We start from the raw sequence: 17,246 nt of genomic DNA on the forward strand, positions 1-17,246 counted from the left end.
GACATCCCCCAAGCTGCATGCCAGAATCGAGCAGGCTCGCGAATCGAGATGGGGAAAAAAGGTCACTGGCTCCCAGCTGTGGGACGAAGCAAGCGAGATGGTCTAGACCGCCGCCTGCTCTGTTTTCCAGCTGGTGAAGCCCCTTTCTTTGCGGCCGTGGTGGTCTTTTCGGTGCCCTGCCCTTTGCAGCTTGTTTGGTAATTTATCCCATCTGGTCAATTCTGATTTCGGCGCAGGGCTACCGAGAATGTGGCTCAAGCGCGCCAAAAGCCACTGTATGTCATCTTGGTCGTCCAACACACACAAGATCGCGAGTCCATTGGTAGTGAGGGGCGCGGAGTCTCCTGCCCCTAAGCGATGTTTGGGGCTGACAACCAGTCCACGTGGTGTTCCCATAACTAGTTTTGATGCTAGTGTGCAAGCCACAGTCGCGGCATCACCGATGAGCCACGTGGGCGAAGAGAATTTTGAACCCATGGTCCATGTTGCCCACGGGCAGGCAGGGAGGCATGGTGGCCAGGCCCGCCGAGTCAGCGCTCCGACATATCATTTGAGCTCGCTACTGAACAAGCGAGCTCCAAGCTCCAAGCTCTGACCAGTGACCACTCCCGAGCCTTCGTTTTGTCTCACACCACTCTTGTTTGATATCTTTCGTGCGTATGTTACCGAGGAGTTGGACACCCGATTCATTTCCTCAGTCCCCGGCTGCTGAACAAGGTTCAATTCGTCATGGTGCAAGGATCTGTCTTCCCAACCCTTGCTGGCCATCAGATAGAATCTCGTCCGTAATCTGACGGTTTTCTCGGATCTGGACCGATTTCTTGCGAGGCAATGGGCGTGGACTTCGTCGTTATTACCTGTCTGCAGTCGCATGCCACATCTGGCGAAAAGAACGATGCACAGCACAGGACCATTGACCCTGTCGCAGCCCATGTCACAGCCCATATCACAGCCCATGTCACAGCCCATGTCACTTGCATCGGGAGTCCATTCTTGCATTGCATCGACGCGTTCGAGAACCTGACAGCCCAAAGAAAACCAAAAATCCCACGCGAATCTTCTTGGGAAACGGAGACAATCGCCGAGTTTAGGATGCTCCAGTATTTTCCCGCCGGGTCAACCACGGTAAAGGACAGCATCGCATCGGTGGCGTTTCCCACGCAAGTCCAGGGTGCGCGTCCGCTGAAGTTGCTGCGATGTCGGCAGCGGTTGCTTTACGCAGATGATATGCAAGTCTTCGCGCCGTGGGATTTGCCACAGCCGGCGTGCGGCTGGAGCTGCAAGTCTCCTATTCCGGACTCTGGAAGGGACGCGTGATAAGCCGTTCCCAGGTCCATGAGCTGCACCACCCTGCAAGTAAAAGGCCTTTTTGGAAGTTCTAATATGAAATATACTGGCGGCTTCGCACATACGCAAACCCGGTAGGGCCGGGAGGTCGTGCAGCAAAAGGGAGGCTTTTCCTGCCAGCCTTCAAAACAGACGTTGGGAGTCAGGAAGCGGCAAGCCACTGGCAATGCCCAACTCCAAGTTTGGGCTCTAATTCCCTCCCTTGCTTGCTCTGACACCTTAGCGACAGCGTGACTATATGATCCGTCTCTTCCATCATTGCCCGAAAAAGGTATGACCGGATCGCCTTGATGTATTCGGGCTATCCTTGAGCAAGGAGCCGAACGTGTCCGGTCGGCGTGTGCAGATGATGAGGTGCTCTTCTCACAGAGCATACGAAAGGTCAGCCGAGTGTCGACGCAACGTTTTGCGGGAGAAATGCTTCTGGGTTTACATGCTTGCCTTTCAGTGCCTGGAGACATTCAAAACGTAAAATATGCATTTGTTCAGGCTGAATCCTCTGCGTTGCACTTGGGACATGTGGGATGGATGACTAGGCTCTATTCCCATTCAATTGCCTGTGGAAGACACATTCTAGGGATGGTGATGGTGGGAAGAGGAACAGCTGGAAGATGGCTAGGTGATGCGGCCAGTAATGGCAACATATCAGAGGTATCGAACAGACTTGGGTCTCTGTCGATTGCTGCAAGATAGACAAAGCGGAGGACTCCTTTCGGGCGCGCCTTGTCGTCCTAACGGTCCAGACGGTACGGAGGATCTCATAGATGATGAACAAAGAGGGTTCTGGGCTCCCGGGCAATCAAAAAGGAGAGAGATGCAGTTCCAGGCTCTCACTACTCTTCATGTCCTTGCCGGAGCCAATGCAAGGTGAGTTGCTGGTGTTCATTATCCTAGGGATTTCTTAATGCCTCACCTTCATCCCCAGGGGTCATCTCCCACCTTGAATATGGCCTTCTATGCGAATCCGCGAACGACTAAGCGAAATTTTTGCGGGTGGTAATTCACTTTTCCATCAACAAACATGACTTTCATGCCTCTTCGCCCTCTTCTCCATCTCACCGCCATACAAATTCCCCATCGCGCATGACTCTCACGGCACTCACCCAGACATCTTCAGACAATCGGTATAATAGCTCTTTGTCTGCCCCTGATCATTCAAGCAAGCTCACTGACCATCTTCCTCCATGCATCTAGGCCTCTCCAGAGTTTAAATCGCCTCTCAAACACCAAGGACTAGTCCAACATCAATCAGCCGCAATGGCTCCGATCAGCAATGAAGCCTTCCTTGCAGCTTGCATCAAGTACGCGAAGGAGAAGGTCACTGTCGACTTCGATGCCTTGGCAAAGGAACTTGATATGAGCAAGGGTGGAGCTTCGTAAGTTCTCCGTTTTTGTTTTCCTTTATGATGTCTTGACCTGTCTCGAATTTCCCTCCTCACCCATGACAGGACAGTATTCCTTTGCTGTTGGCATATACCACGTTCATACACCTCCGCCCCTCTGCCGCCGCGCGCAACCAGTGTGCAACCCTCAACTGGTGTGCTAATAAATTGCTCGGCAGCAACAAGTACCGCATTATCATGAAGCAGTTCGAAGACGGAGGAGCTGCCTGGACCAACAAAGACGGCAAGGACGAAACCAAAGCTACTTCCGCTACTGTTGTCAAGCGCAAGGTTTCTGCCAAGGAGGGAATCCAAGTCGACAAGAAATTCGCGAAAATCACTGACAATGCCAAGCGTGGAAATGCATCTGACGAGGCAGAGGACGGCCCTCCCAAGAAGAAACCTCGCGCGAAAGCTACCAAGACCAAGGCTGCCAAGCTCGCTGAGGGTATTGAGAACGATGACGACGTCGAGGTTAGCACAACCATCGCGCAGCGGCCCAAGGGCAAAGGAGCCAAGAAGTTCCATCCTGAAACTCCGGACGGTGGTAATTTGGGTGATGACGAGGCGACGCCAGGAAGCAACGCCAGCGGAGCTGGAAAGGTGGTCCATCAGAAGATTCCCGCAGCCATGTTGGTGGGTGCCGCTACGAAGGTTGTCAAGACAGAGGTCGTTGATTATCAGGAGGAAAACAGCAAGAAGGAAAATAGCAAGGAACAGGACAGCAAGGAGCAGGACAGCAAGGAGCAGGACGATAAGGATTCGTGCCGTTGATGCACCGAGTGTATCCTGTCTTCTTGATTTCTCGACTTGGTGATCTTTCATGAGATTGGGAAGAATTGGATTGTCTGCGAACTCTGTGAACATTGGACAGTCACCAAATGGGCATTAGAGAAGAGATCGTTGTTGAAACAACCTTTTACTTAGCCCCACAGGCATAGAGTTAGTGAAAACGCCCCCGAGAAGGGCCCGGATAGGCATTTTGACTCTCGATCTTTGAGAGGAAAGCAGAATGAATTGATTGACTATTACCTTTCCTTCAGTATTACCCTGTGATTTGGTTGTAATCCCATTAGAACTGGCTTGAGAAATGAAAAGTCGACGAATTCTCCTCCTCTCACTGCTTGATCAGGTGGTAATTCCAGGTGTGTAGAGGTCTATTTTCGTACGCATCCCATGCCTATTTAGTCACTTCCTTTCTCGATCCAAGTCTTTGTTCTCTTGCGAAATCTTTCTCCAGCACCTGTCTATTCTCTATTTCGATATCTCGTCTATCATCTCCTTCCGATCCGGCCCCCCACAGTCTACACTGCCACAAACAGAACCTCGTCATTCCCCAAGCGCCAGTCTTAGTAAGTCCCTACTGTACTTTTCCCTCCTCCCTCAACTTAAACTAATTGCAATCAGCCAAAATGGCCCCTGCGAAAGGCACTACCGATGACTTCACGTTTATCATGACATGTCTCAAACATGCAGATGTGAAGCCCAAGATCAACTTCGAGGAAGTCGCGAAGGAGACGGGAGCAAAGAGTGGCAATGCATGGTCAGTTTTACTTTCAACCCCCAAATTTGTTCCCAGAAGCGCCTTCAGAACTACCCCATACTGCGTTCCTCATCTATCAGGTCATTTACCTGGTCCCTACGCACATACTGATCCATTCTCACTATTCACTACAGCTACCATCGTCATTGGGGTATTATGAAGAAATTTGGTCTTACGGGCAGTGGTGGTGGAGGTCGTCCAAGTAGCACCAAAACAGCCACGCCCCGCAAGCGCAAAACGAAAGGCGAGGAGAGCGGCGACGAAAGCACACCGTCCAAGAAGTCCAAGACCACTCCGAAGAAGAAGACCGTTGAGCCAAAGGTAGAGGAAGCGGATTTTGAGGATGACGCAGAGGCAAAGAATGAAACCGATTCCAAAGCCGAGGATGCAGAGGAATAATCAAATGTGCTATGACGTCCTCGAGCACTCAAGACTGGGCTGTGACAATGTTTCATTCTCAACATAGAGCATCTACGTGTTTCATAGCAACTTGGAAATGAACGGCTTGAGATGGAGAGAGTCCTTGCTTGGTGACAGCGTGGAGATCTGAGAGACTGAGCTCGGATCGAGACTTCAAAATCATGCTACAGATCAAACATAGCCAGGGCAAGCAGCAGGTGGCACAAAATGAGGCCAGCCTAAGACTGCAATTTCTATTGATGTGGAGACTTATAGTGCCTTCCTCATTCGGAAAGTAGTGCGGAGTTCTCGAACCCCAGGCGCTAAACCCAACACGTAACCTCTAACTAAACTTGCTTCATTTCGTCTGCGCACTATTAGTAAAGAGTACGCACAGTTACGGAGTAGGTACTACAGCTCCCAGAGCTCCTCATCTCCATCGACTACACCCATGTCCAGCACCATTTCCAATCAACATGCTCTTCTCACTGCAAGCTAATCCATTGACTGCACCTGCTCGATGTGCGTCTCAGCAGCCTTACCGTCCTTATCCTCCAACTTCCCGAGCAGCTCCCGTCCCTGCCGTCGCGGCCTGGCCGCCGATCTTCGCGTCTTCGCCGTCGAAACAGATCGCGATCGTCTCCAGCGTGTGCCCTTTGGTCTCGATGTAGAAGAAGTACACGACCACGGATTGGATCGCCAGCCAGATGATGTAACACAGGTAGTACTTCCACTGGATGTTCTCGAGCGCGACCGGGTTCACATAGTTGGAGAAGAACAAGCCTGCCGCCACGCTAAGGAGCATGACGGTCAAGTACCGCGACCGGAGATAGAAGGGCGAAATCTCCACGACGTACCCGATCAGCAGGCCCGACCAGGCTAGGTTGTAGAAGAACATGAAGATGAAGATCAGCGCGATCACCGCCCGTCCGGCTGCCGTGGTTCCATGCGTCTGCTGCTGTTGACTAGCGATTGTCCAGCCCGTCATGGCTATGCACATTCCGAAGGTTGCCGTCAGGTAAAGAGGGCGACGGCCGAGTTTGTCGACCGCAAATGCCATCCCCGTTGCGATACACATGTTGAAAATCGTCAAGCAACCGTTCAAGACGAGCTGAGAGTTGGAATCCGTGATGCCAATCTGCGACAGGACGAGGAAGATATAATAGCTCACTATTCCTGAACCTGCTGTTTGAGAGAATATACCTGCTGTGGTGACAATTAGCAAGCGGTGTCGATTGCCTTTGGTTGCCCAAAGTTCGGAGATGCCGCGGGAGGCGAATTCTTTCTCGAGCGCCATAGTTTCCAAGACTTCGCGATATTCACTTTCGACGAACTCGTGACCCGAAGCGGGGCCGTGGAAGCGCTGGAATATCTTCTTGGCTGCTTTGTGACGGCCTTTGACGATATGATACCGGGGGCTCTCGGGAACGAGCCAGATCAAGAAGAGTTGGATCACCGAAGGGAATGCCTGCAATATACTAGGCAGCTTCCAGGACCATTGACTCTGCATCTTGAGAGTGCCATACGTTGTCCAACTAGCGATAATGGAGCCCAGATACCACAGGGTGTTGTAGATTGTCGTCAGCCTCGCACGATATTGAGGGTGAGACAATTCGGTGATGAGCATTGGAGAGCAACTCTGAGTATAAACAATTCCGAGCCCGATGATGAAGCGAGCCGCAATGAACATGCCAATATTGATGGAAACAGTCTGCAAGATCACGCCCAGGAAGATCAGGGAGCTTCCAAGCAGGATGGTCCACTTGCGGCCAATGTGGTCCGCGAAAAAGGGCACTAGAGGTAGGCCAACGACTTGTCCAACTGAAAAAATGGCGTTCAATAGCCCGAGGGTGGAAGCAGAAGGTCGGTGGAAAGCATCCTGCCAATAGCTCAAGGTTTGCAGACCGTTCACTACCTCACGGTCAGCTCGCGCTGGTTCTCCGGCAGGTCGAAGGAGACGACATACTCATAGATCCATCATAGCCATTGGTGGCCGAAGACAGCAGCAAAATTGCGCAAAGGAAATGCAAGTGAATGAGAGATCTGTGTTTCCACCATTTGACCTCTGGATACTCTTGGCCTCCTACAACCAAGGTCTGGGTTTTGGGGATCCGGGAAGAGAATTTGACCATGATTGCAGAACCGGCCAGGAGCAACCACGAGAGTGAGAGGGATGCGGAGGCCAACACAGCTCACGGCCTTTTCCCATGGTTTTGTATCTCTTCTGACCAGGGAAACGATTCCCCTGAGGAGACATCTGGGGGAAGTGGTCGGGGCACAGTCCGGGGAAACAGTGGGTACACGAGGACGTCCACGAACAGTATCATGGCTGTTCCCCGAATGTGCTGGATACCCTCGGGTAGCAGCTTTCAGTTTCTGGAAGCATCAAGGTTGCATGGAACAGGGGATGTGTCGGGATGGTTCTCTGTTGCATTCAGTTCCAGGAGCTTTTTTGCCCCAAGGCAAATGGAGACACGCATGACGCAGAGGTCACAAGGCAAGTTTAACTTTCCCATTGTCCATGGAAGAGCCACCAGGTGATGGTCCAAGTGGCTTTAGAGCCTCTTTAGTCTCGACGATCTGTGGCAAGGTAGCAATAACCATGGTCGATCAGCCGTCTCGGCCACATTCCGATATGTCCCAGCCGTGCCATTTACTCATTTGAGCAAGGCGTTGTACTCGGCTAGCAGCCAATGAGACAGCCGCGTCCTCAACATAGGCTATGGCACCATCTGGCGACGTGAAGCATAGGGGAAAGTATGGTTGATAACGCTTCGATATCCGAGTTATTGGGGTGGCGGGGATTTTGCGGGGAGCTGGGAGGAGGGGGGTTAGACATAGTGGACTAACCCATTTTACCACAAGCGGAGATGTACCACCGTCCCATTAGCCTAAAAGGATATTATCAGTCCTATGTTAATACCCAACTGGCCCTCGTTTCAGCTTGTGACTCGAGAGACGCGGCCATCAGCCATGGCAATTCCGCCGGAAAGACTTGTGCTCAGCGTGCCGCTTCCACGGCCGAAGTGGGGGAATCCGACAAGGAAGAGGAAGTCCGACCTGAAACCACGATGATCGAGGAATTCATTTGGTTCAACCTCGGGCATAGTATCTCCAGAGGGAGAGGTGAAGAGACAGCTATCGTTGTACCCGTAGCACTGTTGTCTCTGTTCTATCGGGATCTGAGATTGCTTCATCGAGTGGCCGAGTATCGATATCATCATGGCGCCTTCAGCGATAATGGAACCCCCTGCATCGACGACACCGCGATACGTTGATGGAGCCTTGATCACGGACGTCGAGAAGCACGGCGACAATCCCGTCGTCATCCGCTTGACCGACGAGGAGCTCCATTCAGGGAAGACCAGACCAGAAACGCTGCAAGAGTGTCTGAAGTACTTCCACCGAGACGGCTTCGTGGTGCTGGAAAACGCCATTCCCGACAAGCTCGTCGACCGCCTGTACAACCGCATGGTGCAGGACAATGTCGAGTTCCTTCAGAAGAAGCACATGCACTGGAACCAAGGCGCCGCCACGGGCAATGTCAGCCAGATCCCACCGCTGGAACCAGAGTATCTGGACCGCGACTTCTACGCGAATCCTCACATGATCCGGGTGGTGGAGAATCTGCTGGGACCGAAACCCGAGCTGCGGTTCATCAACAGCAACGTTGCGTGTCCGGGAGGGACTGCACGTCAGGCTGTGCACAGCGACGTGGCCCACGCCTGGCCGGAGATCCCGTTCGGGCTCGTCATGAACATCTACCTGCAAGACTCGGATGAGAAGAACGGGGTGACGGAGGTGTGGTGCGGCACGCACAACGCCTACCCGCAGAAAGAACAGCAGGCGTTCCCTGAACGGGGCTGGATCAAGAAGGAATACATCCAGGAGCGGGCCAAGGTCAAGCCGCCCGTGCAGCCCAAGGTGCGCAAGGGCAGCATCTGCTTCCGCGACCTGCGGCTCTGGCACGCCGGCATGCCCAACCGGAGCGACAAGCACCGCATCATGCTCGCCATCGACTACTTTGCGGCGTGGTACCAGTGCCCCATGACCACGAAGCTGCCACGGGCCATGAAAGACAAGATCGAGCGCGAGTGGGAGGGCATCTCGACCGCCGGGGTCGAATGGGTCGACGGCGACCTCAACAGCCTGGACGTGCCTTTCTTCCTCAACATGACCCAGGATCCCAACCTGTACCTGCTGCAGACCGAGAAGGGCTTCCAGGATCTCAAGGGCAGGCAGACCGGGGAGTACAAGTTTGACACAGCAAAGGTCACGGATCAGAACTACTGGACGTCAGAGTAAATGATTGAATGAATGACTGAGTGAGCACGGCACGTGCCCTGGCGGTAGAAAGAGGCGTTGCTTTGGTGTTTGCTCTCTGCTTTCATTCATTAAGCCTGCTCTTCTATTCACATCTCAGATTCAATATCCTTTTTCGGATACTCTCTCTCTCTCTGTCTCTCTGTGTGTGTGTTTCCTTTTGTTCTTTTGTCTTCACTGCCATCCACATTGGACAGAACACGACTCATCCTTGCTTCCTCACTCACACATCTTTCCCTCAGTTTGTCACTTCGTCGAATATTCCTCCTCGAGCCCATCTCACTGCCTTCGAACGTCCCTCACCACTCCCTGCCCTTCTACAGCAAGTTACAATGGCTCCACGAGGGGCAGCTACAGCAAGCGGCGCCCCAGATCCAGCTTTCAAATTCATTCTGAGCGTCCTCAAGCATAGCGAGCAGGTCAAGCCGGACTGAAACGCAGTCGCCAAGGAGAATGGTATCGCTTATGCGAGGAATGCGTATGCTTGTTCCCTCTCTCTTCCCCCTTGTCCAGCCTCCACTTTTCAGAAACAAGATTGAAAACTTACCACGGGGAAATATCTCGTAAACTCGCAGGACTTCGCGGTTCAAGACCATCATCGAGAACAACGGCCTCAAGTTCGAGAACGGCTCCATCACCGCCCCGGATGGCGTCGGCGGCGGTAACGGTCTGGCTGCTGGTGCTGCTGGTGCTGTTGGAAATGCTGCGAACGGAGGAGATGACGAGTCCAAGACCCCCAAGTCCGTCAAGCAGACTCCCCGCAAGCGCAAGGCATCTGCAGAAGACGGCGACGGCATCACAGCACGAGGGAGCGCCAAGAAAGGCAGTCCCAAGAAGAAGATGAAGAGCGAGCCGTTTATCAAAGCGGAACAAGACGCCGAAGAAGCGGGAGAGATCGCTCTAGCCAAAGCCGCCTGCGACGCCGCAAACGCCGACGTGAAAGATGCAAGCAGTGTCGAACAGGCCATCAAATCCGAGGACGGGGCGTGAACGATGGATTTGGAAGGCCCCGTGCTTTCGAATCGAGGGGTGTGTGTTTGCGCCCGTGCACGACCATTACATTCCGAGCCGCCCCCAAGCTAGGCCCAGCGCGATTGTCCCGAAGGCGTCTTGTCTAGTAGTTCCGATTTCGAAACTCCGGGTCTACAGCCACATGTGAACTTAGCCGGCTTGGATATAGACTGGCTGACCGAACTATTGGCCTTTCAAGTTTGGTTAGTCGGCGAGGGGAAACCGAGATGCACAAATCCCAGGAAATTCTGGAGCGAGGATGAGATGGAATAAAACATGTTGAGCTTGCAGACGCAAAAGCAGAATAAGGCCGACCGATGGCTAGATAAGCTTGTTATGTAGCTAGTTGAGTGCGAAGGTGCATGAGGGTAGGCTGCTTCGAAGTAAATAACGGGGATCTGCATTATGATGATGATGATAATGATGATGGCAATGGGGATGAAGATGAAGATGAAGACGACAGCAGCATTGCGGCCGATCGAGGGATCAGGCTCTTGTTTTTCTCAAGACAAAATTCAACGACAACAACAACGACGACAAGTATTTACAATCTTTCTCCTTGCTTCGTCCCTCCTTTTCAATGCTCGCCCGTCTCACTTCCCAGAGAACCGGACGTGGGAAATGAATCGGGATCCTCCGCCTCCTCGGCTGAACACCTTCGCTTCTTCCTACCCACCTTCGAAGCGGGTTAGTCGCGCCAAGTCACGTCACGTCGAGCGAAATCAAGCTATCACACTACGTACTCGACTACAGTCGCATCGGGGTGAGGTCTGGTGCGTCTACATCTGCTCCAATGTATCGTATCCCAGCGACTCCCTAGGCAGTACGTCCTCAGCAGTACATGCAGCAAGAGGCCTCTCTCCACATCCTCTCTGTCCTTGCCCAAATGGGATCGTCCCCCGTAAGCAAGCAAGCGACTAAGCACTCACCTGCGGTTTCCGTCCGTGTCCATCGAGGAGTCCAGGTTTGATGACTTGGCGGAGGCTTGTGGCACGTAATTCATGGATACAACTCGACAAGGACACGATAGAACAGAATCCGGGGCAGGGCGAAGGACGAGGGAGTAGGAAGGACGGAGCATCCATTTCATCCGCGTACTTTGTACAAAGTGCTCGGTATATTGATGGATCCCCCCTTAACACCAATCACAATACGCGCGCAGCTGGTAGCGGAAGATCCACATTGGTTTTGGACAAGGCTGGCGAATTAAGATTCCCCCAAGAAAAAAAACAAGGGAAGGCCCGACTCTCCACAAAACTTCTCGCTTAATGTCTTTGTTTTGTCCAATGGGATATTTTTGGCAGCTTGGTGCTTAAAATATGGGATGTGTATACATACGGAGTGGGGACAAGATTAGGCAACAGTGGAGGATCAGTCGGAGGGCCTTACTTGAGGCATTGAACGCAAATCATCCAGATGGTACTTGTACAGCTCGTTGCTGTCCGCCCTCTCTAGTGGGCGGGGCTTCCCGGCTAGACGGTTTGGAGATCGAGGAACAGATGGTTCATTTTCTGGCGATCTGAACGATCCCTTCCCCTTCAGGCGGGTACCAAATCTTCACCAGTTCCAGGCCGCCAACTTTCGAGATCAGGCTCTTCCACATTTCTTCATTCCTTTCCACCCCGCAATGGTGTGCCATCATCGTAATGTCCATTCCGGTTGCGCTGGCAGAAAAGCAACGTTAGTTGTTTTACCTTAGCCATTGATCACTGCACGAATGTTTTTTTGTAGGGGGTTATTGCTTACATTAGCGGACACTGCGTGTCAGGAAGAATCATATCGTTGATCAGGATCTGTGAGTAGCCCCTTGTCATCGCGCCCTTCAAGTGGGTCAGGATTCTGACGCAGTCGTCATCAGGCCAGTCGTGCATGATCATATGCATAAAGTATATTCTGGCGCCGTGGACGGGCTGGGTAAGAAAGAAGTCGTGCTTCTGTCTTTCGATCCGATCGGAGATGGAACCCGGCGCGATGGCCTCGATGACGCATGGAAGGTCCTGTAGAATGATCCGGCCTCGGACCCGGTCGCCATGGCATTGCAGAAACGCGTCCAAATCGTGCCCGTACCCTCCTGCGACGTCGACCATGAAGACTTCCTCATCTGTTGCCTCGCGGTCATTTTCGAGAAGAGTCATGACGTCGAACCACGTGTACCAATTCGGCCGGCTTCCCCTAACGCCTTTCATAAAAGTGTTGAATCGAGCGCTCTCTGCCGGATCCAGCATCCAATGCTCGAAGGTCGTTTTGCCGACGCAGTCGTTTGCATGCTGATAGGGCCCGTTCTTGGCGTCGAAGGGGCTCTTATATCCCTGTTGACGGAAGAGCTCCATGTGAGACCACAAGTTACTTTTCGGTCTTGCGGCATTGTCAAATATGAGACTGAAACCTGCAGCCAGAGGTGGTTGGGCCATGGCGTGGGTAACGTTGTTGGCCAGAAAGCGGTTTGGCCCTACCTCGGTCGCAAAGTTGAGGGAGCAGACGCCTCGCATGAAGCGAATAATCAGTAGTTCTTCCGCGTTCACAGTCCTTGAAATGTCAGAGGCAGAGAGCGAGTTTGGCGCTGCGGAGTGCAGTAAATCGAACACTCCGAGTTCGATACACACACGAATGCAGATGTTGAGATTGATGGTAAAGGCCGTAGCGATGATGTGGTCCTCCGGAGGCTGCACTTTGTTTTTGATTTCTTGATTGAGACGGAGAATGCGCTCGCGCTGTGTTACCGACAATCCCGACTCAAAATCGACCCTTTTTATAATGTCCGAAAGGTCTCGGGCGAGGCTGATGAGTTCTTGTGAATTTGACGAGGCCATGATATCGGATTTCTGGGAGGAAGATTGTACGGCTCACTTGATATTTTTTCTCAAGTTTCTGAGACTAGGAATAACGTGTTGCATTTCCCCCGGTTGGACTGTTAACCATGTATAAATCCCATCTGTAATATACACAAAGTATGCGCGCCGAGCCTTTTGCCACGCCATGAGGCGTCCCTTGCAATGAAGAATCCGAACACGACAACTCAGGACCACTGTTGTCAGCTTACATATGCAAGGTCTCCGATGGCTTGGGCTTTCTGGTTACATTGTTTCCGCGGCCGTGAATGCGCCGTGGTCATTATAATGCCAAGTCTGGGATCGCGACGGAGAACTTCCAATCAATGCGAACATTCGAGTTAGTCATCCCTTGAAGGCAGCGCCAGTGGCAAAGCAAAGTCGTAAAAAGACTAGTGACGAGCGAAAAGACGCCCATGTTGGCCAGGTTTGTCCAGACTGTACAGAGTATGCTGGGTCTAGCTGATCTAGTCAGCGTCACGAACTGTGGGGTGAAGTCGAGGGAGGTGGTTGGTGTCTATTCCGAGCGATCTCAGTGTCCGGATTGTCACGGGAGCGCATATTTCAATATTGGTCATCCTTCTAAAAGAGGTATGCACATGGGAACTAAAAAGAGTTATGCACATCATACCCCAGGCTCGTATGCTTGTCGTCAAGGACAAGTTTTTGGGGGTTCGTTCTGGAGAAAAATTCAGGCCGCCGGCGAACCAGAAAAACAGATATTCCCTTGAATCACGTGGAGTTGTGCATTCTTACTCCTCTTCCGTCCGATTGGGCAAGTCTCCCTCTCTGGAGTCCTGGCATTTATGGGCTCCTTGGGCTTTACCTAAATCGACGAATTGTGGGTTAAGATTATTATTAAGATTAATAGTTAAAGTCCTTACTACGCATGCACCTAACTTGACCCAACTTTAGTCAAGATTAGTTTGGATTAGGTAGAGGGGGCCCCAAGGCTACTAGGGCCTTATGTGCTGGGTACACCAGCACCGAACCCGGATGATGGCCCCTAAACAAACTTCAGCCCTGTCATAACCTTGTCCTCCAGGCTGTTCTAGGACTGAATTAATAAGAGACACGCATCGTTTGCTACTTATCCTTTGAAAAGGGACAACTTTCCTTACGGAAGTTCTATTTCTCCCCTTCCACGAGAACCATTCAATGTGCTCGAAGGGTCTGACATTTTGGTGAGGCTGTCCAGCGAGCCAGTTACCAAAAATGGAGCAAAAGGTTCTCGATCAGACAAGGCTAGTCCCCGCTTTCGACGAGAAACTATACACAGCCGTGCCAATGTCCTGTTCTTGAATGATTCCTATGGGGTTGGTTCCGGCCGAAGCCGAGCTCGCCGAAACGTAGCCGGAAAGTCATACTAGATCAAAAGCGTAGGCAAGCATGTGCAGTGCGGGATCGGGCTCGGCTTGAGGTGAGTAGTTCGACTTGTGAAGGTTCGACTTCGTATTCTTTACTGCGAGCGATCGGTGGTGCTGAATGAGTCTGAGAGGTATCAAAAAGACTGCATGTGGTCCAGCCTGCCAGATGGACTCCAGGTATCAGCCCACTTGTCTATCAATACAAGTAGGCCTCGGGCTACAGACGATCGTTGGTCGTCCCATGTTTCATGTATGCACGCCTAAGCATTCCGACATAAGTAGATGGGTACTGGCGCTGCTCCAGGTCAATTCGGCGGCTCCAGTGGGCAATCCTACAATGCAAGGGAAACGCTCAGTATGGCTAGTTGACAGGGCTGTGTATCTCTGAGGTAGCGAGACGCGGCGAAAATCCGTCATCCATCTTCCGCCGCCCCGTGACTGCGGTACCCGCTTGTAAAAACCACTTGGTCTCCCTCGTACTGCCTTTAAAGTCACTCTTTACCCTAGACTTCTTAGATTATTTCCCCCTCCTGCCCACTCTCTCTTCGCCTCTGACCGTCATTCATTATTTGCAATTCATAGCCCCTAGTATTGCATAAGAAACGATGAGAGCTTGATATTGATTTCATTCACCTATATTGTTAGAACGTACCCCTGGCGTCCTGTTTCACCCAGCTTCGTCATCGATTGGTTGTTCCTGAGATTCTCTCAGTTGTCTTTCTAGCCTCCATTTGCTAGCAACCTTGTCCGAGTGAGCCATTGATGCCATAGACAAAATCAGTTCATCCGGAAATGGCTTCCTAACAGATGTTGTCATGGTTGGGCTGGTGATAAGGACTTTTACCGCTGCCTGGTCGTTCTGCTCTGAGATCTTTAGCAGTGTGACCAGCACGAGTCTCAGATCATTCACAAACTCTTTCCTCTCATAATACACAATGCCGTCTATTAGACAAAACGGCACGACTGTACTGGGTAGTTGTTTAACGCGCAACTCGAACAAGCTGCACAACTTGCCGATATCTCCATTCCGGATGCGGTCTTCGCCCACGTCGTTGGCCAACAATTTCTTGTCAAAGTCGAACTGGCATAGAAGTTGGCAAATGAAGTTCTGGATGATCGCGAGGTCTCCAGTGTAATCACCAACGGTCCGATCAGTGCGGAGACCGCAGCAGAAAACGAGGGGTATATACTGTGGAACTCTGGCGACAAGTGATTGGGCAGGGGACGAGCAGAACAGGGATATGCCCGACATGTCTTGTTTGCCTTGGTAGTCTCCGTGGATCAGAAGCTGCGATGATGTAGGGCATACCATCCAGTCCTTGAGTTGTCTCGCTTGGATGAGCTGTTCGGCGCGTGCCTGCTCGTTCATCGGGACCCGTATCTGTCTCTTCTCATTAATGAACTTGAGGTCATAATCTGCCACATTCGGAATGTTAATCCAGTCAAGAAGGTCTTGCGGGTCCATGTGGCGTTCGGCCGCGCTCTCATAGGGCGGAGGGTTGGGTGATGCTGGGCGCGAGATAGATTGGACAGCGACATGAAGAAAGTTCAGTTCTACACAGTTGCGTTGGTGTCAGATTCTCCCCTTTAAGATGCCGTATTAACTGACTTAGTCTACCTTTTCTGTTGGCCGCAGGTTCCTTCAAAAGAGTGTCAAGCATTAATTTGAAGTTTTCTTTGCTCTCGTGGTGTAATTTTTCCTGACGAGCAAGAATCCGCCGCATCCCCTCACTCATGAACAATAGGCCAGAATTTTTTGCCTCGCGAAGAAGCCGTTGGCTCTTAGACTCGGCCTTCTGAAGCGTGTCTAGCATTTGTTGCTCGTAATTCTCCCTGCTGAGGATGGCCCGGCCCATTCGATTCACTGCCGGAATGAGTAATTGACAAATCGAGACAGACTGCACGGAATCGTAGTGTCCCAGGATAACTAACGGAGATGGAGCTTGCGGGCCGATTTCAGGAAGAATCCAATGACCGCTTCAATGGCAGAGAATGTAGCCATGATCAACTCGACGGAAGCCTGAACGATATTTTCATTATCTGGAAATGCCTGGAGAAAGCAGAAAACATTATGTCGATGTCATCGAATGCGTCTTCCATCTCCTTTCTGACTTGGGCGGCTTTCTGGACTGCCTATTGTCGAGCAGCGATGTGAGCACCAGTCTTCATCCAACCCTGGGGAGATAATTTGCAAACCTCTAGGATAATCCGAATCGAGGCTACAACAGGTGTCACAAACACACTGTTCATGTCTGGAACCAGCTTGGTGACATCGAGGGCGACGGGGGCGGCACGATTGGCCAGCTTGTGATAAACGTTCCTCATGGTGCTGGTAGGCTCTTTCCCTTCGAAGTAGAGATCTCTGGCTTTTTCCAGTTGGCCACAGACGGCAGTCCAGTTGGTTTTGTCCCGGATACTGAATCTGGCTGCCTCGTGGCCCTTTGGTTCTTCCGAAGCCATCTTGAATTGGCTCATGGCACGGGCGAATAGGAGGTCCCAGAATTTGAGCGCCGCTACAGGCTTTGCGGGCGGCCTTGGGAAAATTTGGACATCCCCTTGTGGCGGCATAGCGGAAGTCTGTGGTGACTGCATTCTTGCATCTGCTGGCGGTGTCAAGATTATGAAGCTGTCGAGGGCCGGATCGTACCGAGCAGGCGGCGTCGCAAATCCTGGGTGGTACTTCGCTAGGCGATTTTCGATGAAATCAACGGCTAGCGACTGCCGATCAAGGTCTAGTATATACGATGTTGCCGGGTCCATTAAACAGGCAAATGCGAAGTGAAATCCGAGGGTGTATGGGGTAGGGAGGGGGGATAAATGTATCAACCTCCTCGGTCCAGGCAACGAACAGTGAACACCTCCCCCAGTCCCATGAGACAGGTTACCTGCTGGACCTACACCTCTTCAGCCGCTGTGACTGTGCATCAGCACGTTGGGGCAGGGATGTGCGCGCTTCCAGCTCGACAGCTAAACGCAACCTACAGTCCTCACCGGTCTTCAGACGACAACTCTGATTGGCAATCCTGGAGGATGCGTGGCCCTCTGA

At 52.0% G+C, this 17,246-nt stretch overlaps 6 protein-coding genes across 6 annotated transcripts; 3 read left to right on the plus strand and 3 right to left on the minus strand.

Moving 5' to 3' along the window:
* Positions 1-2,604: 2,604 nt before the first annotated feature.
* Positions 2,605-3,503, plus strand: Z519_02597 (uncharacterized protein; the record flags this gene model as incomplete). Its single annotated transcript, XM_016760353.1, has 2 exons — positions 2,605-2,723; positions 2,801-3,503. The coding sequence occupies 2 exons, from the start codon at positions 2,605-2,607 to the stop codon at positions 3,501-3,503; spliced, it is 822 nt and encodes a 273-aa protein (XP_016623874.1).
* A 638-nt stretch (positions 3,504-4,141) lies between these two features.
* On the plus strand, positions 4,142-4,671 carry Z519_02598 (uncharacterized protein; the record flags this gene model as incomplete). Its single annotated transcript, XM_016760354.1, has 2 exons — positions 4,142-4,272; positions 4,407-4,671. 2 exons carry the CDS (start codon positions 4,142-4,144, stop codon positions 4,669-4,671), a joined length of 396 nt encoding a protein of 131 aa, XP_016623875.1.
* A 547-nt stretch (positions 4,672-5,218) lies between these two features.
* Z519_02599 (uncharacterized protein) lies at positions 5,219-6,803 on the minus strand (the record flags this gene model as incomplete). The annotated part of the gene is made up of 2 exons (XM_016760355.1): positions 5,219-6,582; positions 6,638-6,803. The coding sequence occupies 2 exons, from the start codon at positions 6,801-6,803 to the stop codon at positions 5,219-5,221; spliced, it is 1,530 nt and encodes a 509-aa protein (XP_016623876.1).
* Positions 6,804-7,911: 1,108 nt separating this feature from the next.
* On the plus strand, positions 7,912-9,984 carry Z519_02600 (uncharacterized protein; the record flags this gene model as incomplete). The annotated part of the gene is made up of 2 exons (XM_016760356.1): positions 7,912-8,972; positions 9,570-9,984. The coding sequence occupies 2 exons, from the start codon at positions 7,912-7,914 to the stop codon at positions 9,982-9,984; spliced, it is 1,476 nt and encodes a 491-aa protein (XP_016623877.1).
* Positions 9,985-11,509: 1,525 nt separating this feature from the next.
* On the minus strand, positions 11,510-12,815 carry Z519_02601 (uncharacterized protein; the record flags this gene model as incomplete). Its single annotated transcript, XM_016760357.1, has 2 exons — positions 11,510-11,669; positions 11,752-12,815. The coding sequence occupies 2 exons, from the start codon at positions 12,813-12,815 to the stop codon at positions 11,510-11,512; spliced, it is 1,224 nt and encodes a 407-aa protein (XP_016623878.1).
* Positions 12,816-14,867: 2,052 nt separating this feature from the next.
* Positions 14,868-16,960, minus strand: Z519_02602 (uncharacterized protein; the record flags this gene model as incomplete). Its single annotated transcript, XM_016760358.1, has 4 exons — positions 14,868-15,754; positions 15,810-16,064; positions 16,133-16,250; positions 16,397-16,960. The coding sequence occupies 4 exons, from the start codon at positions 16,958-16,960 to the stop codon at positions 14,868-14,870; spliced, it is 1,824 nt and encodes a 607-aa protein (XP_016623879.1).
* Between the last annotated feature and the right edge of the window lie 286 nt (positions 16,961-17,246).

Source organism: Cladophialophora bantiana, assembly GCF_000835475.1.
Source record: "Cladophialophora bantiana CBS 173.52 unplaced genomic scaffold supercont1.3, whole genome shotgun sequence".
In the NCBI taxonomy this organism is placed as follows: domain Eukaryota; kingdom Fungi; phylum Ascomycota; class Eurotiomycetes; order Chaetothyriales; family Herpotrichiellaceae; genus Cladophialophora; species Cladophialophora bantiana.